At 41.6% G+C, this 19,256-nt stretch overlaps 1 protein-coding gene across 3 annotated transcripts in view; it reads left to right on the top strand.

Moving 5' to 3' along the window:
- The window catches only part of STAB2 (stabilin 2), an 89,220-nt gene that overhangs the window by 15,769 nt on the left and 54,195 nt on the right, over positions 1 to 19,256 (top strand). For all 3 annotated transcript variants that reach the window (XM_064456144.1, XM_064456153.1, XM_064456133.1), the window contains 13 exons: positions 410 to 543; positions 5,026 to 5,159; positions 6,990 to 7,072; positions 7,725 to 7,874; positions 9,170 to 9,313; positions 10,669 to 10,731; positions 10,824 to 10,943; positions 11,458 to 11,511; positions 12,676 to 12,756; positions 13,722 to 13,874; positions 16,851 to 16,913; positions 17,717 to 17,800; positions 18,962 to 19,048. In XM_064456144.1, the coding sequence (XP_064312214.1) occupies positions 410 to 543; positions 5,026 to 5,159; positions 6,990 to 7,072; positions 7,725 to 7,874; positions 9,170 to 9,313; positions 10,669 to 10,731; positions 10,824 to 10,943; positions 11,458 to 11,511; positions 12,676 to 12,756; positions 13,722 to 13,874; positions 16,851 to 16,913; positions 17,717 to 17,800; positions 18,962 to 19,048 (1,350 nt within the window). The remainder of the gene's footprint in view (positions 1 to 409; positions 544 to 5,025; positions 5,160 to 6,989; positions 7,073 to 7,724; positions 7,875 to 9,169; positions 9,314 to 10,668; positions 10,732 to 10,823; positions 10,944 to 11,457; positions 11,512 to 12,675; positions 12,757 to 13,721; positions 13,875 to 16,850; positions 16,914 to 17,716; positions 17,801 to 18,961; positions 19,049 to 19,256) is intronic.

Here is a 19,256-nt window from a genome sequence, read left to right as displayed (position 1 = left end):
AGTCATCCAGGGTCATCCTATAGTTCACTTTCATATAAGTGCTGATACACCTCATTCATTAATAATATGCACTGGCACTCATTTTGGAGGCAGAGGGCTGTGGGAACAGAGGTAAAAAATCTGACCTACCCACGCTGATTTTAAAAGTTCTCTGGTCACAGAAATGAATCTAAAGGGCTTTATCTGCAGGACATTTATCTGAGAGTCAGTTGTTTTCTGAAGTGGATAAAACCTAGAAGGGATATGTATAAATATGGATAAGCTTTACAGTTGCATCTGAACGCACCAGGTGATTAACTAAGGCTTTGCAAGTTCACTGTCTTTAGACCCTGGTTCCAGGTAGTATGCTGAAATCCACAACTTGTGAACGTCTAATTTTCTTCTCCCCTCTCCCACCCTTCTGATTTAGTCCCACTGTGAATGCAAGGAACATTACACAAACTTTCTACCTGGGAAAGGATGCAGCATGACAGACATCTGTGAAACAAACAACACCTGCCATAAAAAAGCTAAATGCTCAGTGGTTACACCAGGACAGATTACGTAAGTCTTCTTGATTACTAAAGCTTTCACCCAGTTTCTCCCTCCTTCCCCTAGTAAACAGGCTGCTAAAACAAATCCAGTGGATGAACACCTCCTGAAGTTACCATTAATGTTTCTTTATCAAGGAAAAATTACAAGATTTAATGGCGTTAGGGTCAACCAATTAGTTTAGTGTTCAGTCTCATCAGTCCAGTTGCTAATACCTATTAAATTTTATTTTTATAGCACTCAGAGGTCATTTCTATGCTAGTAAATAAAAAGGACCAAGACCTCTTTTTTGTTCCTCAGGGCAAGAAGCATGGCCTGGCTCACAGCTGAAGTCTCTTCTTCCTCCAAAACAGAGTAACTGCCCCTTGGCAGAGGTCCCTGGCACACGCTATCCCTTCAACTGTGCTTGGGCACTCCCTGGGAAAATGTTACTTGGTGTGGGCCAGAAACATGCCAGGGAGCATGCTAAAAATTAATCAGCATTAATTATCATGGGACAGTGCTGGAACCCTGGCTCTTTTCAGTATGCTAACACTAGGGAACCTGACCCCCATGCTGTGAAAGAAACACCAACCTCAGTAGCTTCCTCAAAGCTTTGAGACAAGCACGTGGGAAACTGCAAAACCTCTGGCAGAGTTTGTTATCCTGTACAGAAATTTGCTACACAGATGTTAGGAGGAAAGTCAGTTTTAACACTAAACTTAACAAAGCTATCTTAAACCAAAGCTTTTGGATTACCTGTTTCCATAGCCCAGTGATGGCTAGTACTGGGTTTAAAGAGGTGTCCCTGACAGTTTTCAGGAGCTGAGAGTTTGAATGTGAAAGACAAGACAGGCATTAGTTATAAGTTGGGAACAAATTATTTATCCTATAGATCTCTATAGACAGAAAGCAAAAATTGGAAACTATACTGAATAGCTTCCAACTAAGGAAAAACCATTTATGAGAGAAGAATTTTGCAAAGAAAAACATTGATTGGTAAATGTGGGCAGAGTAAATTGTTTCTGATAAGTGACAGACACTGTATTTCAGCTGCATCCTAGATTTTAAATGTATTTGGGAGAGCTGTTTTGTTAGGGTTTTTTACTTCTTTGAAAACACAAAGCAGTAACAGAGGCCACAAACCTGAGTGGCTTCCTTGCTTTTGCTTTTGGTTTTGTTTTTATTAAAGACAGCTGTGTTGTTAGCTTCCCCCATATAGCGTCACGTCTACTTTCTCCAGAATCAAATTATTTGTACAGGAATAAATCTATTATACAGACAAAGACGTAGAAAAGACAAACATTTAGTTTGTGAACATAACAACCTCCAGGAAAATCAAGATTGTCTCTTTTTCCATTCCCATATAGATCTTTCTTGAGTGATTGCTGACACTTTCTACGGCGTTGCTTCAGCACAGTAATTATATTCAGGCTTGCCCAGAAGCTATGAAGCTTCAGTTGGTGCAGAATTACATTGCATATTAGACCATAACCTCTTGGGTTTATGAGCAGAACTAGCTCTCCCTCAGCTAAACTAAAGTATTTTCTTTTTAAATCTCACTCTTATTTTTATTCTATGTCTCCAGTGTAGAAATTAGTGGCTTCATAAACCAAAACTCTATTATACAAGTTTCAGGTAAAATGGAGACAGCAAGCTGAGCCCTCCTTTTCTAGAGAGAAACAATTCTCTTCCTCCTCCTGGGTAAGCTGAAATAGTGACAATTCCCATCTTTTTCAGTCCTGCCTATATTGTCCATACAGCATATCATGAAAACATCAAACAAGTAAGTTTAAATAGTCCAGCAGGGTTTGTTGTAAAGTTTTGTAAAGAGTGCTTCTCTTTAGAGGCACCCAGCCCGTACAGCACACAGTCCATTCAAAGCAAAATCTATAAAGCCATATGCAGTTGAGTTGCAAACCAGATCCTTCAGACAAAGCTAAAACAAATCTAATCTAGTCAGTTACCCAGCCGATCCTTCCTGAGCCAGGCCACACAGAGTAAATTACTCCATCAGAAGGGGTGAGGGACAGACAGTCTGAGATTTAATCCCATGCAATAGGTGCTAATCCTTAATTGTTAAATGCTTTCCTTTGACAGTCAAATCCAAATCATGTTACTGGATACCCACTTAGTTATAAGCAATATTTTCCTCAGAAAAGAAATTTCAAACTAGGTAGGTATTTCTGCAGTTCACTGTGCTCCTGGAATCAATAACCAAACAAATTACTATGTTTAAGCACCTGCTTTTTTATGACCATTTGCTGAAAAAGAGAGATTTATTCTGAAACCTGGATCTGATTTGTGCAATATTTCACAGCTAGTTTCTTTTTTTTCTACTAAACTATTCCCTGGCTCCTTTGAAGCCTCAGTGTTTTTCTTCTTTGTTGAGAAGTGAAGGGGGCTATGTACATCAACACAGCAATATTTACACCATCAGAGGGAAGGGGTCAGTTCCCAAGGAGGAGCTGTTTCTCTCTCCCAGCCCTAAATCCTTCATCCAGGCTCCACAGTCATACCCTCTGCCCAAGAGATCCCACTAAAAAGAAGAGGGCTCACCATCAGAATCATATCCTAAAAATTTAAGATGCTTTTAGACTGCTATTTAACCCAGAACGAGTCAAAGCTTAAGCCTCTTGGCACCACTCTGAGTCTATACGCAGCCCCCCAGACTGCAGAAACTGTGGGGATTTTCAAATATTGTTATCACCAGAGAAACAGTAGAGACTGTATGTGGCAAACAGGAGATGATTTGGCATCAGGTTGATGCTACTGTGAGGTGTGAGTGACAGACGTGTGTTTGTAACAACCAGCACATGCAAATGATTAGGTCATTTGTTACATAAACTAATGACCTCTAGACCATATAAACTAAAAGATCTCTTTTGCTTGCGTGGAGTAATGTTCCTTCTCTAATTATGCCGTCAGAAAAAAATATGCAGAGAAATGAATCATTATGGATAGGGCTTATATGAATACTGAACGTGCCGGAGACTTAATTAGAAACAGCACTATTAAAAGCCAACATTTGGCAACAAATACCATATAGTTGTTTAGCCTCCTAAATATAGTTAGGGTTTCTTTCTGTACGCACTACATGTTGACGAGCACCTGTTTTAATTTTAGCACTAAAGATGACTAAATGACTGAGCTGACACCATCAGTCTCCCAGGAGTAGCCAAGCAGGGGCTGATTTTCCAAAGACTGCAAAAGAAAGAGCTGAGATTGGCAAAGCCAGTGGGCATCAAAGGCCCCTCACATTCAGGAGGGCTTAAGGAATCCAAATTTTTTAGAAAGTACTAACCACCTCTCCCAGTGAATAGTCAGGCCAAGGCACACAGCAAGTCCTAGTTGCTCTTTGAAACTCACAACCATTTGTACTCGTCAGCACCTAATAGCAAGCACATGTCAATCATGTTGACAACCAACAATTTCTTCCCCACCTCTCTTGCAATGCTGAGGTCTTTCATGGCCATAAGATTCATTTTTCATGAGGCATGTTCCCTCCCTCACAGGACAGAAAATGTTAGACTGGCACTGGGGTTATCCTTCTATAAATTTCCTTTAGATTTTGCCTTGGCTGCAACATGCTACTTCAAATGCAGCCCATCCCAAGGCACTGAGGACATTAAGCCCATCCTGAGGCACTGACCATCACTTTCATGGGCACCATGATCTGAGCCTACTTTGGACATACATAGGACTGGGTCAGCTGTACATCACTGACACCTCTCACAGGCTGGTGTCCCCAGGGGACAGCCAGGGTGTTACAGACAAGATGCTATTTCCAGCGCAGAGGCAGCAGCAGCATAAAGCATACATCCGAAAAAGCATGAGATTTCATACTTCAGCAGCTTCAGAAAAAAAAGATAATGTTAAAGTACAAGTACCATTGCCCAAAATGGTTATGTTACTTAAAGGGCAGGGTAACAAACAACCACTTTGCTTTGTTGAAAGGACTGACACCCCTGCCTGCCTTTTCCTACCAGTCCCATACAGCTATCACAAGGATTGATAAGCTGCCATCACCCCTTTCATACGTAACTACCATTAATTCCACCGAGTCCCACGTACAAGTGGGGGCTTCACACAACCTCCTCCCTGACACAATGGTGACACCCCACATATTTACGCTGTAGCCCCTCCTTGCCCACAGGCAGGCAGGCTCAATGGCTTTCTGGGCTCCAGCAGCCACAACATTAGGGGACCAGAGGCACGATTAGGGGAGCCAGGGGCATCACACAGCCCCCATTCAGAGAGGCCCTGCAAGACAGAGACCGCTGCCTCCAGGTCTGGATGACAGAAGGACATCACATCAGGCAAACAGCCACCAGGTTGCCCTACACACTAACATACTTTACAGCATACAGAAGCAAAAGTTAAACTAAAATGCATTGGTGCTTCCTGAAAATGCCTTCAGAGAGGCAATAAAGTAACCCCTGGAGCAGGTTTAGCTAGAGCCTCGCTGACACCACAAGGCATCAGCCCACAGCTAAAGTAACAATCCCTTCACAGGTGTACATGCCAGGGGGGGTCCGTGGGGAACGGGTTTGTGTGCTATGGAAACATCATGGAGCGCCTCCGGGACCTGAATGCCGAAGTGGGAGGACGGTGGCAAGGCAAGCTGACATCCTCCTTATCGCTCATGGGTAAGTGACCACACACAAGCAGCGTCAGCTCCTGCTGGGTGGGCTGATCTTGCCCTGCCTTCCCGCAATGCTCCCTGCTGCAGGAAGGTGCCACTAATGGCATGACACAGCATACATGCTACTCACCACAGACTCCCTCTGACCTTCTAAAGCTGCCTTTTCTCACCATGCCATGTAATCTGCAAGAAAATCCAAGCAGAAGCACTAAACACATTCCCACAACCCCGTACACATCATTTGGTATCATCAGTAAGTTTTGCCCCATAGTGGGATAAGTGGGATCATCCCACTTCCTCTCCCTTCCTGCCCCCATTGATTTGGGTAATTGAGATTTTATTTAGAACAACACACAGAAGTCCACCAAAAACATCAGGATTCCCAGCTGGGTCCCTCTTCCCCAGTCCTCAGCCATCAGCAGTGGCACTGCTTTCACCAGGAGAGAGGATAGAGTCAAGGGGAAAAGACTGATCCCATCCATGGCCACCATCACCCTCAGGATACCCCCACCAGAGCACCTCGGCCACAGCTGGGGGGTCTCCAGGTTTCCAAATCTTCTGCAGAGGTGAGGTGGAGACCCTGTCAAGGCTCACAGCTCCCAGCCTTTCACAGTTATTGCACACACCCCATGAAGAGAACAGCATAACTGTCTGTCATCTTCTGTTGCATGGCCACAAATGTGAGCTATGAACAAACACTGCTAGAATCGAGCTGGATCTTCAAGTTAAATTTGTAAATACAAAATTTTCCTCTGTTTAATATAGTTTGCTCTGTCCTTTTCACTGAGCCCAGCAATTAAAATAAAGATCCTGAATTCCTGACCAGAATGGAATAAGAATCCCCCATAACTGGCCAAGGACAAAGCCTGGCAGTGACCTTCACATTCAGCACTCCACTGAAATCCATTGCCTCAGCACTGAGAGCTCATTTGCAGTTTCTCTGTGTGTTTCTCCTTATGTGTCTGAAAAGTGCCTGACGTGCTGGGTGCTACCATTTGTTAACAACAATCCGGATTTTATGTTCTTTGGTTAGGTTTTGGACATAAATGTGCCATTTGATTTACTAGCCAGAAGCTACAAAGACACATTAACCACACAGGTTATTTTAAAATACATTCACTCCACATTAATGTCTTTCAAAAACTAAGAATATACAGCAGAACAGTCCACATCGTTTTTTAAGACAGCATATTAATTTTGAGGTATATTCTGTGTTACAACATACCTATAACAACTGCAAAGATGGTTTTAGTTCTGAATTTAAACCTCTGGGAAAAGAGATGAATATTAGAAATATTTAATGCCTTCAGCTACAGAATCAGTGGTCTCATACTGCTGTCTTGGAAACAGAAATACCATCTGGGTAGCAAATAAACTTTAATTAACTTCCAGAGCATCAGCTTTTATTACCAGCTATGTGTTTGCTGATATTTGTGCTACCAGCATCTTATCAGCGGCATATCCCTCATCCCATAAAGACTGACCTGATTTAAAGCAGGAGGCCATTTTCCTGTAAAGACACATCTCCAAAGAAAAGCTGTTTTCACATCTATCACCCTGGTCTGCATGCCATGGAATCTGGGGTACCAGAAGCATTCTGAATGTTTTGCCTCATCCTGTGTGAAATACGCAGCAATACCTGAATTTCACATCCCATCTGTCTCTCGTCTTTCAATGACTTGGATTTTAGTATCTTAAATTAACATTTAATAATCACAGATAGTGTTCTTTCTTGTTCTGCCCTTGCATACCTGGTACAGATTATACAGTCCTTTCCTCCAATGAGCTTTTCAATACTCGTTTAAACTTTTTCTTTCCCCTCTCTCCTTATAAGAAAATGTCTACGAATGGCAGCTGAGTACCCTGGGACCATTTACTGTGCTTGTGCCAACAAACAAGGGGCTCAAAGGTACAAATGTAAGTAAACAACAGAGAGGGTTGTAAATTGGGGGGGATTTAGCTCCTTTAGAAATCTCATTTGTGTTAGAAGTGGTTTGATGTGACAGATTCAGAAGAACTTTTTGCCTGAGTATGATTCTGGATACGTTTAAATCTAGGGGGACCAGACATTGTCTTTCTCCTACTTGAAAGAAAAACATCATAATTTGGCAAGTCAGGGTAGAATGCAGTCATGCTTCAAGTAAGTTTTGGATTGTCTTACATGGCTATGCTCAAGGTTTTTTCACTTGGTTGAGATGGAGTCTGAACTGAGATCTGAATTTTCAGTAGGGAGGCCTACAGGTCACCTTTTATGTAATGGTGATTAAAAAAAATAGTGGCTTTAGTTAAAAAAAAAAAAAAAAAAAAAGTGGTCTGATATGCAAGTAGTCAGCATCCAGTACCTTCCCCTGAAGTCAGGATGACTCTGGGGCACTTACTGCTCATGCAGGGTGTAATCTGACCTGAACTGAAACCGAGAAGCCTCGATTTGGTTCAGACCTTATCACCTCACTTCAGAACAACACGTGTCATTTCAGAATGTAACAGCTGGAGGGAAAAAAAGCATTCACCATGAGATTCTTTTTAGACGAAGCCTGCATTGAAATAAACCTCTGTTCTGCTCTTCTAGATAAAGGATCTTCTAAATAATAAACAGAAAGCACAGTACTTCGTGAAACTCCATGTAATTGCTGGTCAGTTGAATACCAGTAGCTTGAATAATACTAACGTAATATATACTTTGACTGGCAAGTCAGGAGAGATATCAAAGGGAGAAAAGGTAAGTGGCCTTCCAGCCTACCTCAACAAGAATACTACTCTCTGTTCACTCAGCAAGGAGTATGACAGGTCTTTCTGCAGTGAGACATCAGGTCGCAGACAGCTGCTAGATTATGAAAAACCACAGCTGTGGTCATATGTTACAAGGAGAACAAGTGAAACCTGAAACCTCACCGGCATCAAAGTTCCCATTGAAATCAGTGAAAACAAAAATTACCTTTAGAGATGCATCACCGCTGCACAACATACCAGTCTAACACCGACCACTCTAAAAATGTTTGCTAAAATTGTCATCTTAAATCTGCAGGCATCACCAACAGAGCTGGGGCGGGCATTAAGAGTGCCTAGGTGAAGTAAGAGGGGGCGTGGGGAGGGAAAAGCCCAGAGCTTATGTTGGAAACCTGAACCTACTGCTCACACAGGGCAAGCACTGACTGCACTGCAGATCCCACCCCACTGAGCATCAGCCCGCACATCCTTTGAATGATGCAGCACATAGAAGTCTTCAAGATAAATAAAATACATGTGGCAATTTATTGTGAAAAACATGGAGTAAAGTTCATCACTAGCCCAGCTTATCTGATGCCAGAAAATATCAGGGTAGTCTGATCCCACAGTTTAAAATAATTGTTCTCTACAGCTGATATACTAGATTTTATAATATAGAAACATTGCTCTTGGTCCATTAAATGTCTCTTAATGACTTGAGCCTATGCGAAGGCTAAAAACAAGTACTTCTCATGTTTTTTAGTAGATCAGTAGCATCTGAGACGAGACATCTATTTAATTTCTTTAATGAGTACACACTCCATTTGTAACAGGAAAATATCATTGCTGTCTGAGGCCTGTTTCCTGCAAGCTTCAGTACAGTGCAGAATCAGCAACATTTTGTTGTTTTAAATATACATATAATATAAGGAAATGGGTTGTAGTCCCTTCAGATTACGGGAGTTGACCCTTTCAGTACAATCACATTTTAAATCATTTCCTGGCAGACTTTTATTACCAGCAGTCATCAGAGCCCTTTTAGGTACACTGCTCTCCCAACAGGGCCTGCCTCTGCTTCTCTTCTGAACTTTGTTGTCCTGGAACAAATAAAACACGGTCCTGATCCAAAGTCAAAGGAATTTTTTCCATTTCCTTGATAAGCATTGGAAACAACCTTTAGCCTCCCCAGGTTTAAATGGCCCGCGTGTTGGCAATGGAAGGGGGTGTTACATTTTATTCAACACTTGTACTCTCTCTATTGTCATTCCATAATACAGAGCTCACTATCCGTTGTCTGGCTTCTTTCAGGATAATCAATTAAGAATTAGACTCCAAGGAGGGAGAAGAAAAGGAAAACTTTTGCAGGGAAATATTATTGCTTCCAATGGGATTTTGCACATTATTGACAAAGCCATGGACAACGTGGAGCCAACATTTGAAAGCAGCAAAGAGGTGAGCTATAAACTACATATGTGCAACATCAGACTTTCTTCTAAATAGTTTCACATTAATTGAGTGCAAAGGAGGATCACAGATAGAAGCTAGACAAAATCTACTGAGCCATTTTGTGTCAAATCAGAGAAGCAACATTCAAAGCAAAATGTAACGATGCAGTTTCCCCAGCAAAAAGACATTTGCTGTTCTGCCAAGCTGGTCCGTGGAGGACTTGGCTGTACTTACTGCATTTGAGCAGTTCCTTGGGAAATTGGCAGTCATGACCAATGCATCTCACTGAATTCCAGAACAACATACTAAAAGGAGGAACATCTGGACAGATATCAGGCAAGACTTATGTTCAAAGCAGCAATCCCTCCCCGCAAAAGGCTAATATTATAAACACTGATAATTTTGGATGTTTTGGGATTTTTGGTGCCCTGCTTAGTGTACATCCTCAAGAGTTCAATTCTTTATATGGTGTTTTGGCAAATATTTTATCTCTCTGCCCTTTCTCACTGGGAATGAGGAGATAACAACACTTCCCCCATACACACACTCTTTGTATGTCCTGTGACTGTCATGGTTTTAGCTGGGATAGAGTTAATTTTCTTCACTCTAGCTGGCATAGTGCTGTGCTTTGAATTTAGCATGAAAACAATGTTGAGATAACACACAGATGTTTTGGCTGTTACTGGGTAGTGCTTGTACTAGTGAAGGACTTTTCTACCTTCCCATGTCTGCCGGGTGCACAAGAAGCCATGAGGGGAGGGGACACAGCTAAGAGAGCAGATTCAAACTGACCAAAGGGATATTCCATATCATGTAATGTCATGCCCAGTATATTACCTGGGAGGGGCTGGCTGGGGGAAGGAGGCAGCAATCGCGGCTCGGGGACGGGCAGCGTCTGTCAGAGGGTGGTGAGCGGCTGTATCGTTTGTGTTTTCTGTTTTTTTTTTCCTTTTCCATTTTATTATATTGTCATTATTATTATAATCATTATTATAATTATTATTTTACTGTAATTATTAAACTGTGCTCATCTCAACCCACAAGTTCTTTTGCTCTTCCAATTATCTTCCCCATCCCACAGGGGTGGGGGGAGTGAGCGAGCGGCTGTGTGGTGTTTAGTTGCCAACTGAGGCTGAACCACAACAGTGATCACACAGTATTTCAGGACAGTGACAAACTCTATAATCCAGTACAGCACCAGCACAAGAGTGCTACCACCTCAGCCATTCCAGATACCAACAGTCACCCAAACAATAAGGAAACCCAAATGTATTCAATAGTAATTCAAAAACTGTCTTATAAGAATTGGTATTTATTCCATGTTCCCAGCTAGAATAAATCTTACTTCCATCTTATTTTAGGAAACCATAATGTCAGTACTTCAAGATAATGGAAGATACAGCCAATTTACAACTTTGATAGAGGTAAGGATCCAGAAAAGCAACTCCATAAAGGTATTTTCAGATGTTATTCAATATTAATATGTAATTTCACTTTTATTTTTAAACCAAAACAGAAAACTGGCCTAGGAATGGATTTACAGCAGGACAACAGACCTTACACAGTCTTTGTTCCAAGTAATGAGGCTCTGAGTAGTATGAAAGCAGAGGCTCTGGATTACCTGCTTTCTGCAGAGGTATAGTCTTTCTATAATGCAAAATTTCTTAGATAGTGGATATCTATGTGTATATATATAGTGATGCATACATACATCATTTTCCCATGTTCATCTAGTTTGGTGTTCATCTAAACTAAGCTACTATGATCAAGGCTTCAGCCATCTCTAACAATTAAAGATCAAGGTAACACTTAGAGCGGAATGGCATTTGGGATCTCCCACCCTATGAAGCTACACCAATAGCCCACACCAGGCCCTCTCTTACCTGCTTTTGCCCTGCCAGCACAGCCCAGACAGCTACATGGCAAAGCTCCAAACCCTCCCCTGGGAGCTGTCACCTTTGTCAGGGACAGACAGAGGGAGCAGATGCCACAGGGTAGGTTGCATGCCATGGGCTGAGAACCACCACTGACCCAGAGGTTTCTAGTGTACCAGCCAGTGATGCCGTACTCATTCCCATGTGCTCTCACAGGCCAGGCTGGGTTTGTGTGACTCATTTTGGGCTCAAACAGCCTCTTTTCTGCTTTGGCAGGGTTCATGGAAGCTGCTAGAACTGGTCCGACACCACATTGTTTCCAACACTGAGGTGAGCATGGCTGCTTTACTGGCCTGGAGTGTTAAGAGCATTTTCAAACCGTTTGCCACTCTGAATGCAGAGATTTTCCAAGAACAGCTTACACTCAGTATTGCACAGCAAGGCTGCAAAGGACAGCTATGCCTCTGCCTTTACTAAGGGTAGTCACAAAAAAGTCACTAACGGAGAACACAAACCTTTCACCTCAGTGTCACTAATCACAATAAAACCCTGCTCGGAAGCATGGGGTTGTCCTTGAACCATGACAAATTAAAACTGTGTTGTGTCACACTAATGTGTTACATGCGAGTAACTATTTCCACTTTAAACTACACCTTTTGGTAATGGGGACTTAGCCTGAGCAGGGGAAAAAAATATACATAGATATCCTGAACCTGAAACCTGCTACCTTAGCCTGCTGTGGAGCAAGAACGGCTGGCAGGGGGTACTGTCAGCTTGGCAGGGCTGCAGGAAGGAATAGCAGGAAGAGTACTTGTTGCTATCAAAATCAAGCTCTCTATGAGCCAATTCTGCTAAGATTAGTCTTTTGTTTGTCAGAAAGAGGTGGTTTTGTCATCCTCTAAGTAAGCCCCCTGTTTTTCCCTTCTTTTAGTACTGGAAACAAAGAGCAGAACCCAGCAACACTCCCAGCAACTAAGGCTAGAGGAGACTGAAGCCCATCCCCACACCAACCCCTGCTGCGGGGAAGGAAGGATGCATTCATATCCTTAGCAAAAGGCCCCACTCACAGTGTCCAAGGCAGAGGTCACTCCCAGCACAGAGCAGGATCACAGGGAGCAGAAGGATGATATCCACATGTCCCTTCATGGGATATCAGCACTGCCATTTCCACAATGATCTAAGGATGCAAACAAGGCTATTTTTAGGGAGAGGTGATAACTTAGACTGGTTTTTATAATTAGTAGAAAAGTTAATATCCTTTTGGGCAACAAGCTTTTCACATGCAGAAACCAGCAAGCTCAGTCAAAATTGAATCACTCTAACTTTGTTATACAAGCAGGTTAGTCAATGCAAAGCTGCCCACGTAGCTAGAGAAAAGCTGATAGGGTCTTTTGCTCGCCCTAAAGAAAAAGGTGATCTTTCTTGTGAAATTCATCTGGATTTGAAAAGAATAATGATATTACATTTCTTTCAACCAATTTATGTTCATTTCAGCTAGAGGTTGCCAGCCTTGTCTCAATAGAGCGCGTCAGAAGCATGGCGAAGCAGTTCATTTACTTTAACAAGACCAGCACCGTAAGTCAAAGGCAGCTTTCACCTGCAACAGCTCTCTCTGATCTAGGCAACAGTTTGCATGCAGGGGACTAAAAAAGGGAGGAGGTGGGACATTAGCTGAGGAATTTCTTGCTATAATGAGGCAGAAATTTTCAACTTTCCATTCCCACCTACTGTTAGAAATTAGTATTATAAAGGATGCAGAGCAGATGACTGGTATATAAGGACAGCCTGCAGTTTCTTTTTTCTTATGATTAGCCCCAGTCCATGAACGATCCTCATTTATGCTCTGCCTAGTTTAAAAAAAATTATTTAAAACATTTTAAATCATTCTGTTACATATTTTGGTTATTCTAAACACTTCTCAGTGCACACATAGATATTCTTTTATTCTCTTTAATATTATAGTTTCTGGTCATGATGAACCTAGTAGACAAATTTTTAAAGGTATTAATTTGTCAGTACTTTTGCAAAACCAAAATTATCTGTTACCTCCCTCCTGTTCTTTGCATATTTTAACCAAATATGAATGTTCTGGAGAGGAGATGCATCTATGAAAATTCTTGCAAAGGCAGAGCAGTTGCATGAATAAATGTAGAAAGAATGTGGGGTTTTTTTCTCCTGTGAATTTGAATAGATCCCAGATTCTCTCTCACTTTCCCCACTCTTTGTCAGAGAGAGGTCCAAAGCTGGTTTATGTCCACTGAAATCACTGACATCATCAGTAATCTCATTTTGGCCAGTGTTTTAGTCACCAGTTCCACAGGCTAACAGTGCAAATTAACAGGAAAACTTTAGAAAATGCTGTTGTAGACCAATATTCAAGAAAATGTGCCAACACATGCATGCTTCTTGCATAAAACAAATATAATAAGAAATAGATAGCCAACTAAAAAAAATATGACCAGCAATTCTTGAAGTTAAATTATCTGAAATTGAGAAGCTATGAAAAATTTATTATTAATAATAATTTATTTTTTTCATAGGGACAAGTCTTGGTGAGTGGAGAAGAAATGGAAGAAACAGATATCATTGCAAAAAATGGTCACATTTATACTCTTGCGGGAGTTCTTATCCCACCCACAATTGTTCCAATTCTACCACACCGGTGTGATGAGACAAGAAGTCAAGTCACAATGGTAAGAGAACCACAACAAATCACTGCTCCACATAATGTGCTCCAGCTTCCTCTTTATTGCTTTCTCTGCTATTGTCCATAAAAATGGGGTAATGTCTGGAAATTAGCATATCAAAGACATACAGGCACCTGGCTGGCAGTACGGCACAAATACAAATAATGTGAAAATAGAGAACTCATATGAGCACATCCTATACCACTTTAACTCATCTAGTTCTTGTAGTAGCCCTTTTAAATATGTTGTCTCTCTGGTCAAACTTTTTCCTCCAGTTCCTGGATCCCACCTGTGCTTATAAGTACAAGGTAAGTAGCGTCAAACTCCCAAGAAAACTATTTGGGATCAGTATTTTCATTTCTACTAAATATGCAGGGGAAGGAGCCAGAAAGTTAAAACGTTAATGTAATAATTTGATATTAATATATTGGAAATATGTTATTTTCAGAAGCCACAATTTGCCCTAGCCCTACTTTCTTCCAGTTTTCTTCAAATTAGGAATTACAAAAGTGTTCAATATTTCAAAGGGTGGATTTTGACATACCTTGTTCAGTTTGGTAACACAGTACAGGCCTTTACACTTGGTAACATTCAGGTACTATTTCTGGTAAGAAGACTGAGCTTTTAGTTTGCAGTAAGCATGGCTCCAATGAGCTGTTACTGGACCATGTTCAAGTATGTATCTGGGCCAGTAACAGTTCCGGTACAGTAACACAAAATATTTACTATTTGATTTACAACAGTCCAGAACCACAGCCTTGAAAGAGGTTCCCAACAGAGCTGGACAGCATCAAAATGTAATGAAGAAAACACAAGAGCTTGCACTAAAGAACTATTACCTCTGGCAGTAACTACAAAGTGCCGTATGTGCAATATAATCATAAACCAGGCAGAGCACCGAGCCACAATCTCCAATACAAAAAGTGATCAACACTTTACAAATTCAAATTACACTCCAGTAATTTGAATTTCCTACCAGGAACCTACCTACAAACTATGTCTGACATCAATCAATCCTAAAGCAACACTACAAAACATTATTTAAAGACAGAACAAATAGCATCTGTCAAAAATTATTCCCCAAACTGAAGTCAGGAACTTTTGCCAGCTTTGAAAGCTTCTTGCATAGTTTGAAATATAGTTCAGTATCCAAGGCTTTAAGCAGAGCACTTCTACTAAGGAGAATACCAGAGGGAGCAGTGGCTTTGCTGTTCTTACCTGCCATCATGCATCTTCATCACTCTCAGAGAACAACAACAATGCCACCTTGTAAATACTAATTGTGGTACCAGTGAAAAGCAACCGACCTTGCAGGAACTGGCAGTTGTACACACCTACAAAAACTGTACATCCTTAAAGATGAAACCATTATGCTAACACATACATACCTATGTAACTGTACCTGAATGCTGGTAATAATCACAGGAATCAATATCTTGCTCCACACCCTCCCAGAGGCCATCACTCCCACAGCAGACTTGGTGGAAGGGAATATATGCCTGTGCTTCAGACACTTCAGTGCAAAGACAGTATCTTTATCTACTGCTGAAAATGGGCAGATTGGACCTTGCGTGGCAGTGCAGACACATTTCCCTGTCCTTGCTCTGTGGTGTAGCAGAGGGGAGAGACAGGATTGCCATCCTGAGGAAAAGGAGGGAGCAGGTGCATGTCAATGGCTGGGACCACCCCAAGTGGAAAAAGGGAGCAAACAGGTGACACTGAGTGGCACTGAGCAGCAGGGAGAGCAACACCAACAGTGGGAAACACTTTCCACAGCCATCAGCAGATTTTTTAAGTTCTAAAGCAGCAAAAAGGAAATTGCAGGGATTTTCAGAAACACAAAGAAAGCTAAAAGCCTAACTCAACTTCAGCCATGACTGCACAGCTTACCAAAGAGCTTTTATAACATCCAAATGTATTTGCCAAAATACATCTGACCCACAGACCCTTAAAACATAGTAGTGGTATCGGTACCTCAGCTATATGACACCCAAATGCTTTTGTAAGTCTTCTCCTTTAGTCCTCTAAGTGCTGTACAACATGAGGAACTACTAAATCCAAACCAGTATCTGATTCTTTTCCCACACCTCCAGTGATAAATCTGTGGAGCAAATGCCATAATTTAGGTTCGTGGTCACTCGTCCTCTGATTATGAAACACGTTGAAGTAACACATCTGATGCCAGCTCTAGGATTTATTCTAACTTGGTTGAAACGCAAGACATTAGCAGTCACAAGCAACACAGCTTTGACGGACTCCATACCCACAGCCTCTCTGAAGTTATTGCATGTTGAGCCTGTCAGAGGACTCTTCTTTAAAACTGCCACTGGAGTTTATCTCCCCAGTGTCGTAATTGCCAGTCTCTGTCACCACCACATGGTGATAAATTAGTTAGTGAGGAAAGGCAACTGAAAGGTGAAAGACATAAAAATAGTTACACGCTGCTGGATCATAGCGCGAGTACAGGATCTATGCATGGAAGCAAAGAATGTTTTTCTCTCCACCATCTATACACAAGACAGATTTCTGTTCAGACTGTCTATATACGAGACTTAATTAATTTGTGGTCTTCCTAGGAAGAAATTTAAAAATTCTCATAGAAGTTCAGTGTACGGACTGCACCAGACCCTCAGACAGTATTAGTTAATACATTATACCAGGATGAGAAAAGACTCCAGTCCAGTGCATTCGTGCCCATGCTTATTTTCTGTTTAGGAAGCGGCTAGTTCTTCAAAAGAAAGGAGTGGGGGAAGGACAAATGAAGATAAAAGGGGGAAGGTGGAAATGAACAACCACTCTGCAAAAATCAGAGCCAGCTGATATAGCCCTGGTGCTGCCTTTGGGTTCCAGATCCATACTGTGACAGTTAAAAGTCATAGAACAGAACTGCTTAAAGTTTACAGGGTATATCATCCATAAATATGCATCTCAGTAGCTGGTATAATGCCTTTTTAACTGACTATCCTTACTGTTTCCATCCAGGGTGTCTGTACAAGTTGTTTATCGCATAAATTGGCTCCTTGTCCTCAGGATTCAAAGCCCATTGTAAGTGACATTTCCTGACAGATTCCGCAGTTCTACAAAATGCATGGAGGGAAGGGGTGCCCATATGTTGATTACTGCTCTCCCAATATAGTGAGCAAAAGAACCACATATGAATACAGGCGACTGCATAAAAATACAAGTACAGATGGTACTTCACCTCTTTTTGGCAATGATTGAAGCATCAAGTAGTTTCAGCATTATCTTGTTAGCTGTTGCAAGATCCCTTGTAGACTTCATAGAAGCTCTGGCTTTTTTCTCAGGTAAAGTAAGATCTGTTTAGGATAGGCTCTGGCAGAAGAGAGAGCTGAGGATAAGAATTGCTCTGATTTTGCTTTGAGAGCTAGTAAATGAAAAACAGAGGAGGGATAAATTTAAAATAGACCTTACATCTGTTAAAAACTTCCTTTTGATTAAGCACCCTCCCAGAAGTAACTGTCTGCAGAAGTAGCTTCAGAAATTATTGCAAATCTTCCATCTGCTTTGCATCTGAGAGATGCAAATCTGGCTGCATGTTTCTCTGCATACAAAACTCAAGTCTAGCTACCACAGTATTCCCTATTTGATAAAAATTCACTGGTAGTTAGTCCTATATACCATATTGAGTAATAGCCTATATGCCATTATTCATCAATAATGAAAACACATATTATGAAAAAATACATAATTTAATAAATTTTTAAAATGCAACACTATAGCAAGGTGCTTTCTGTTCTCCAGTTAAATTATGTTGTGATATTAAGATTGTACCACAGAACTGCATGTTGTTTAGAAATACTAATGCTTCCATTCTGTGCATGTTCCAGCCTTTCTCAAAACGGAGATGCATTATTGAAGGCCCAACCTTTCAAAAAACCGGCTGTGCTAGATCCTGCAATATAACGATAAAGGTACAGAGTTACAATTTCTTAAGGTGAAACATATATAGAATTTTTCCAACATATTGTCTTTTGCATTGTGAACTTTCCTTTTGGAGTTGAGATATGTTTGGAGGTGTCTCTGTAGTTTCCATACCCAGGGGGCTGAGAGGAGCTACTGTAAATCTTACAGCAAAATACTAGGCAAATTCCAGTGAAGTTTTTTAGCTGCCATATGTCATACTCTAACTCAGGAGTTTTCACATAGGACTCCAAACCCAAATGTTGTCATTGACCCATACAGCTTCACCCACCAAGAACCGGACAGCTTGTTCACCCCGACCCCATCCTCTCCTGTCCCAGGACTTTGCAAAATATTGGGTAACAATGAGCAGGAAACACCCCCAGGAACCACTCCACTTGCTCTGTTTGGCAAGCCTAGCCCTCACGGAAGTCATTAGCCCCTGAGAAGTACTTACACCTTTCTGGCTCCTGGAGCTTCTAAATAGGCTTCTGCATTTCGTGACCACCATTAAGTAACAGACAGAGAAGTCTACAAATCTGTAAGGTTTGAGAGCCTTTTGCTAATTCCTATTTCCCTTGAATCACATGTGTAAATGAAGTTTTGTTCTAATACACTTTCTGTGCTCTTGAAAAATAAATTATAAATAAATGGATCAAGCAGCCAATTCATGGTTAAAACAAAAGATGCAACCAAGAAGTAGCTAAATCGCTTACCGGTGCAGAGGGGAAGAAGGAAGATTAAAGCAGCATGTCTAGCTTTCACAGCATCTCCCTGAGGTAGAAGGTACCTTCGAGTTCCTGATCTCAGATGAAAAGGAGACTGTCTGCCTCTGAATTGCACTGCACTCCCACAAGCAACTATGAGGGTCCACCCAATATGAGCAGACACACAGAGGCACATTCATAACTGGGGATTTCTAACACTGATGAGTCTGATAAGAACAAGGGAAGGATCTGGTGGCCTGTGCATCCCCTTCTTGGGCTGCCAATACCCCGTCCTGGTTTTAACAAAGCCATTGCAGAGGTGGTTCTGGGGCAACACAAGCCTTTCAAGAGACAGCTACCCATACAGGCCTTTGCCAGAGAGCCAAAACAAGATGGACAGTTGTCTTTTGTGCACTGCCTCTGCACTAAGGCACTGGAAAAGACGATGTTTGCTTTATTTCACAGGAACCAAAGTGTTGCAAAGGCTTCTTTGGCCCTGACTGCAGGCCATGTCCAGGAGGTTTCTTGAAACCCTGCTCAGGAAACGGGCAGGTAAGCAGAGAATCCAGCAGCACCCTGCACTCCCATGAGGGGAAGGACAGGCTGTGTCCCCACATTCACTGAAGCAATTCTGCACAACAGGAATGTTAAGGTCCCCAAAGCTGCACCCTCCATTTATGTCCAGTGATGGCCATGAATTTCAGGTTCAGTTATATGAAGGAAGGAAAATTAATTGGTCTTCTCTCACATGTCCAAACTG

Source organism: Phalacrocorax carbo, chromosome 1 (genome assembly GCF_963921805.1).
Source record: "Phalacrocorax carbo chromosome 1, bPhaCar2.1, whole genome shotgun sequence".
Classification (NCBI taxonomy): Eukaryota; Metazoa; Chordata; class Aves; order Suliformes; family Phalacrocoracidae; genus Phalacrocorax; species Phalacrocorax carbo.
Note: the sequence above shows the minus strand (reverse complement) of the source record. Positions and strands in the feature narration are given on the sequence as shown.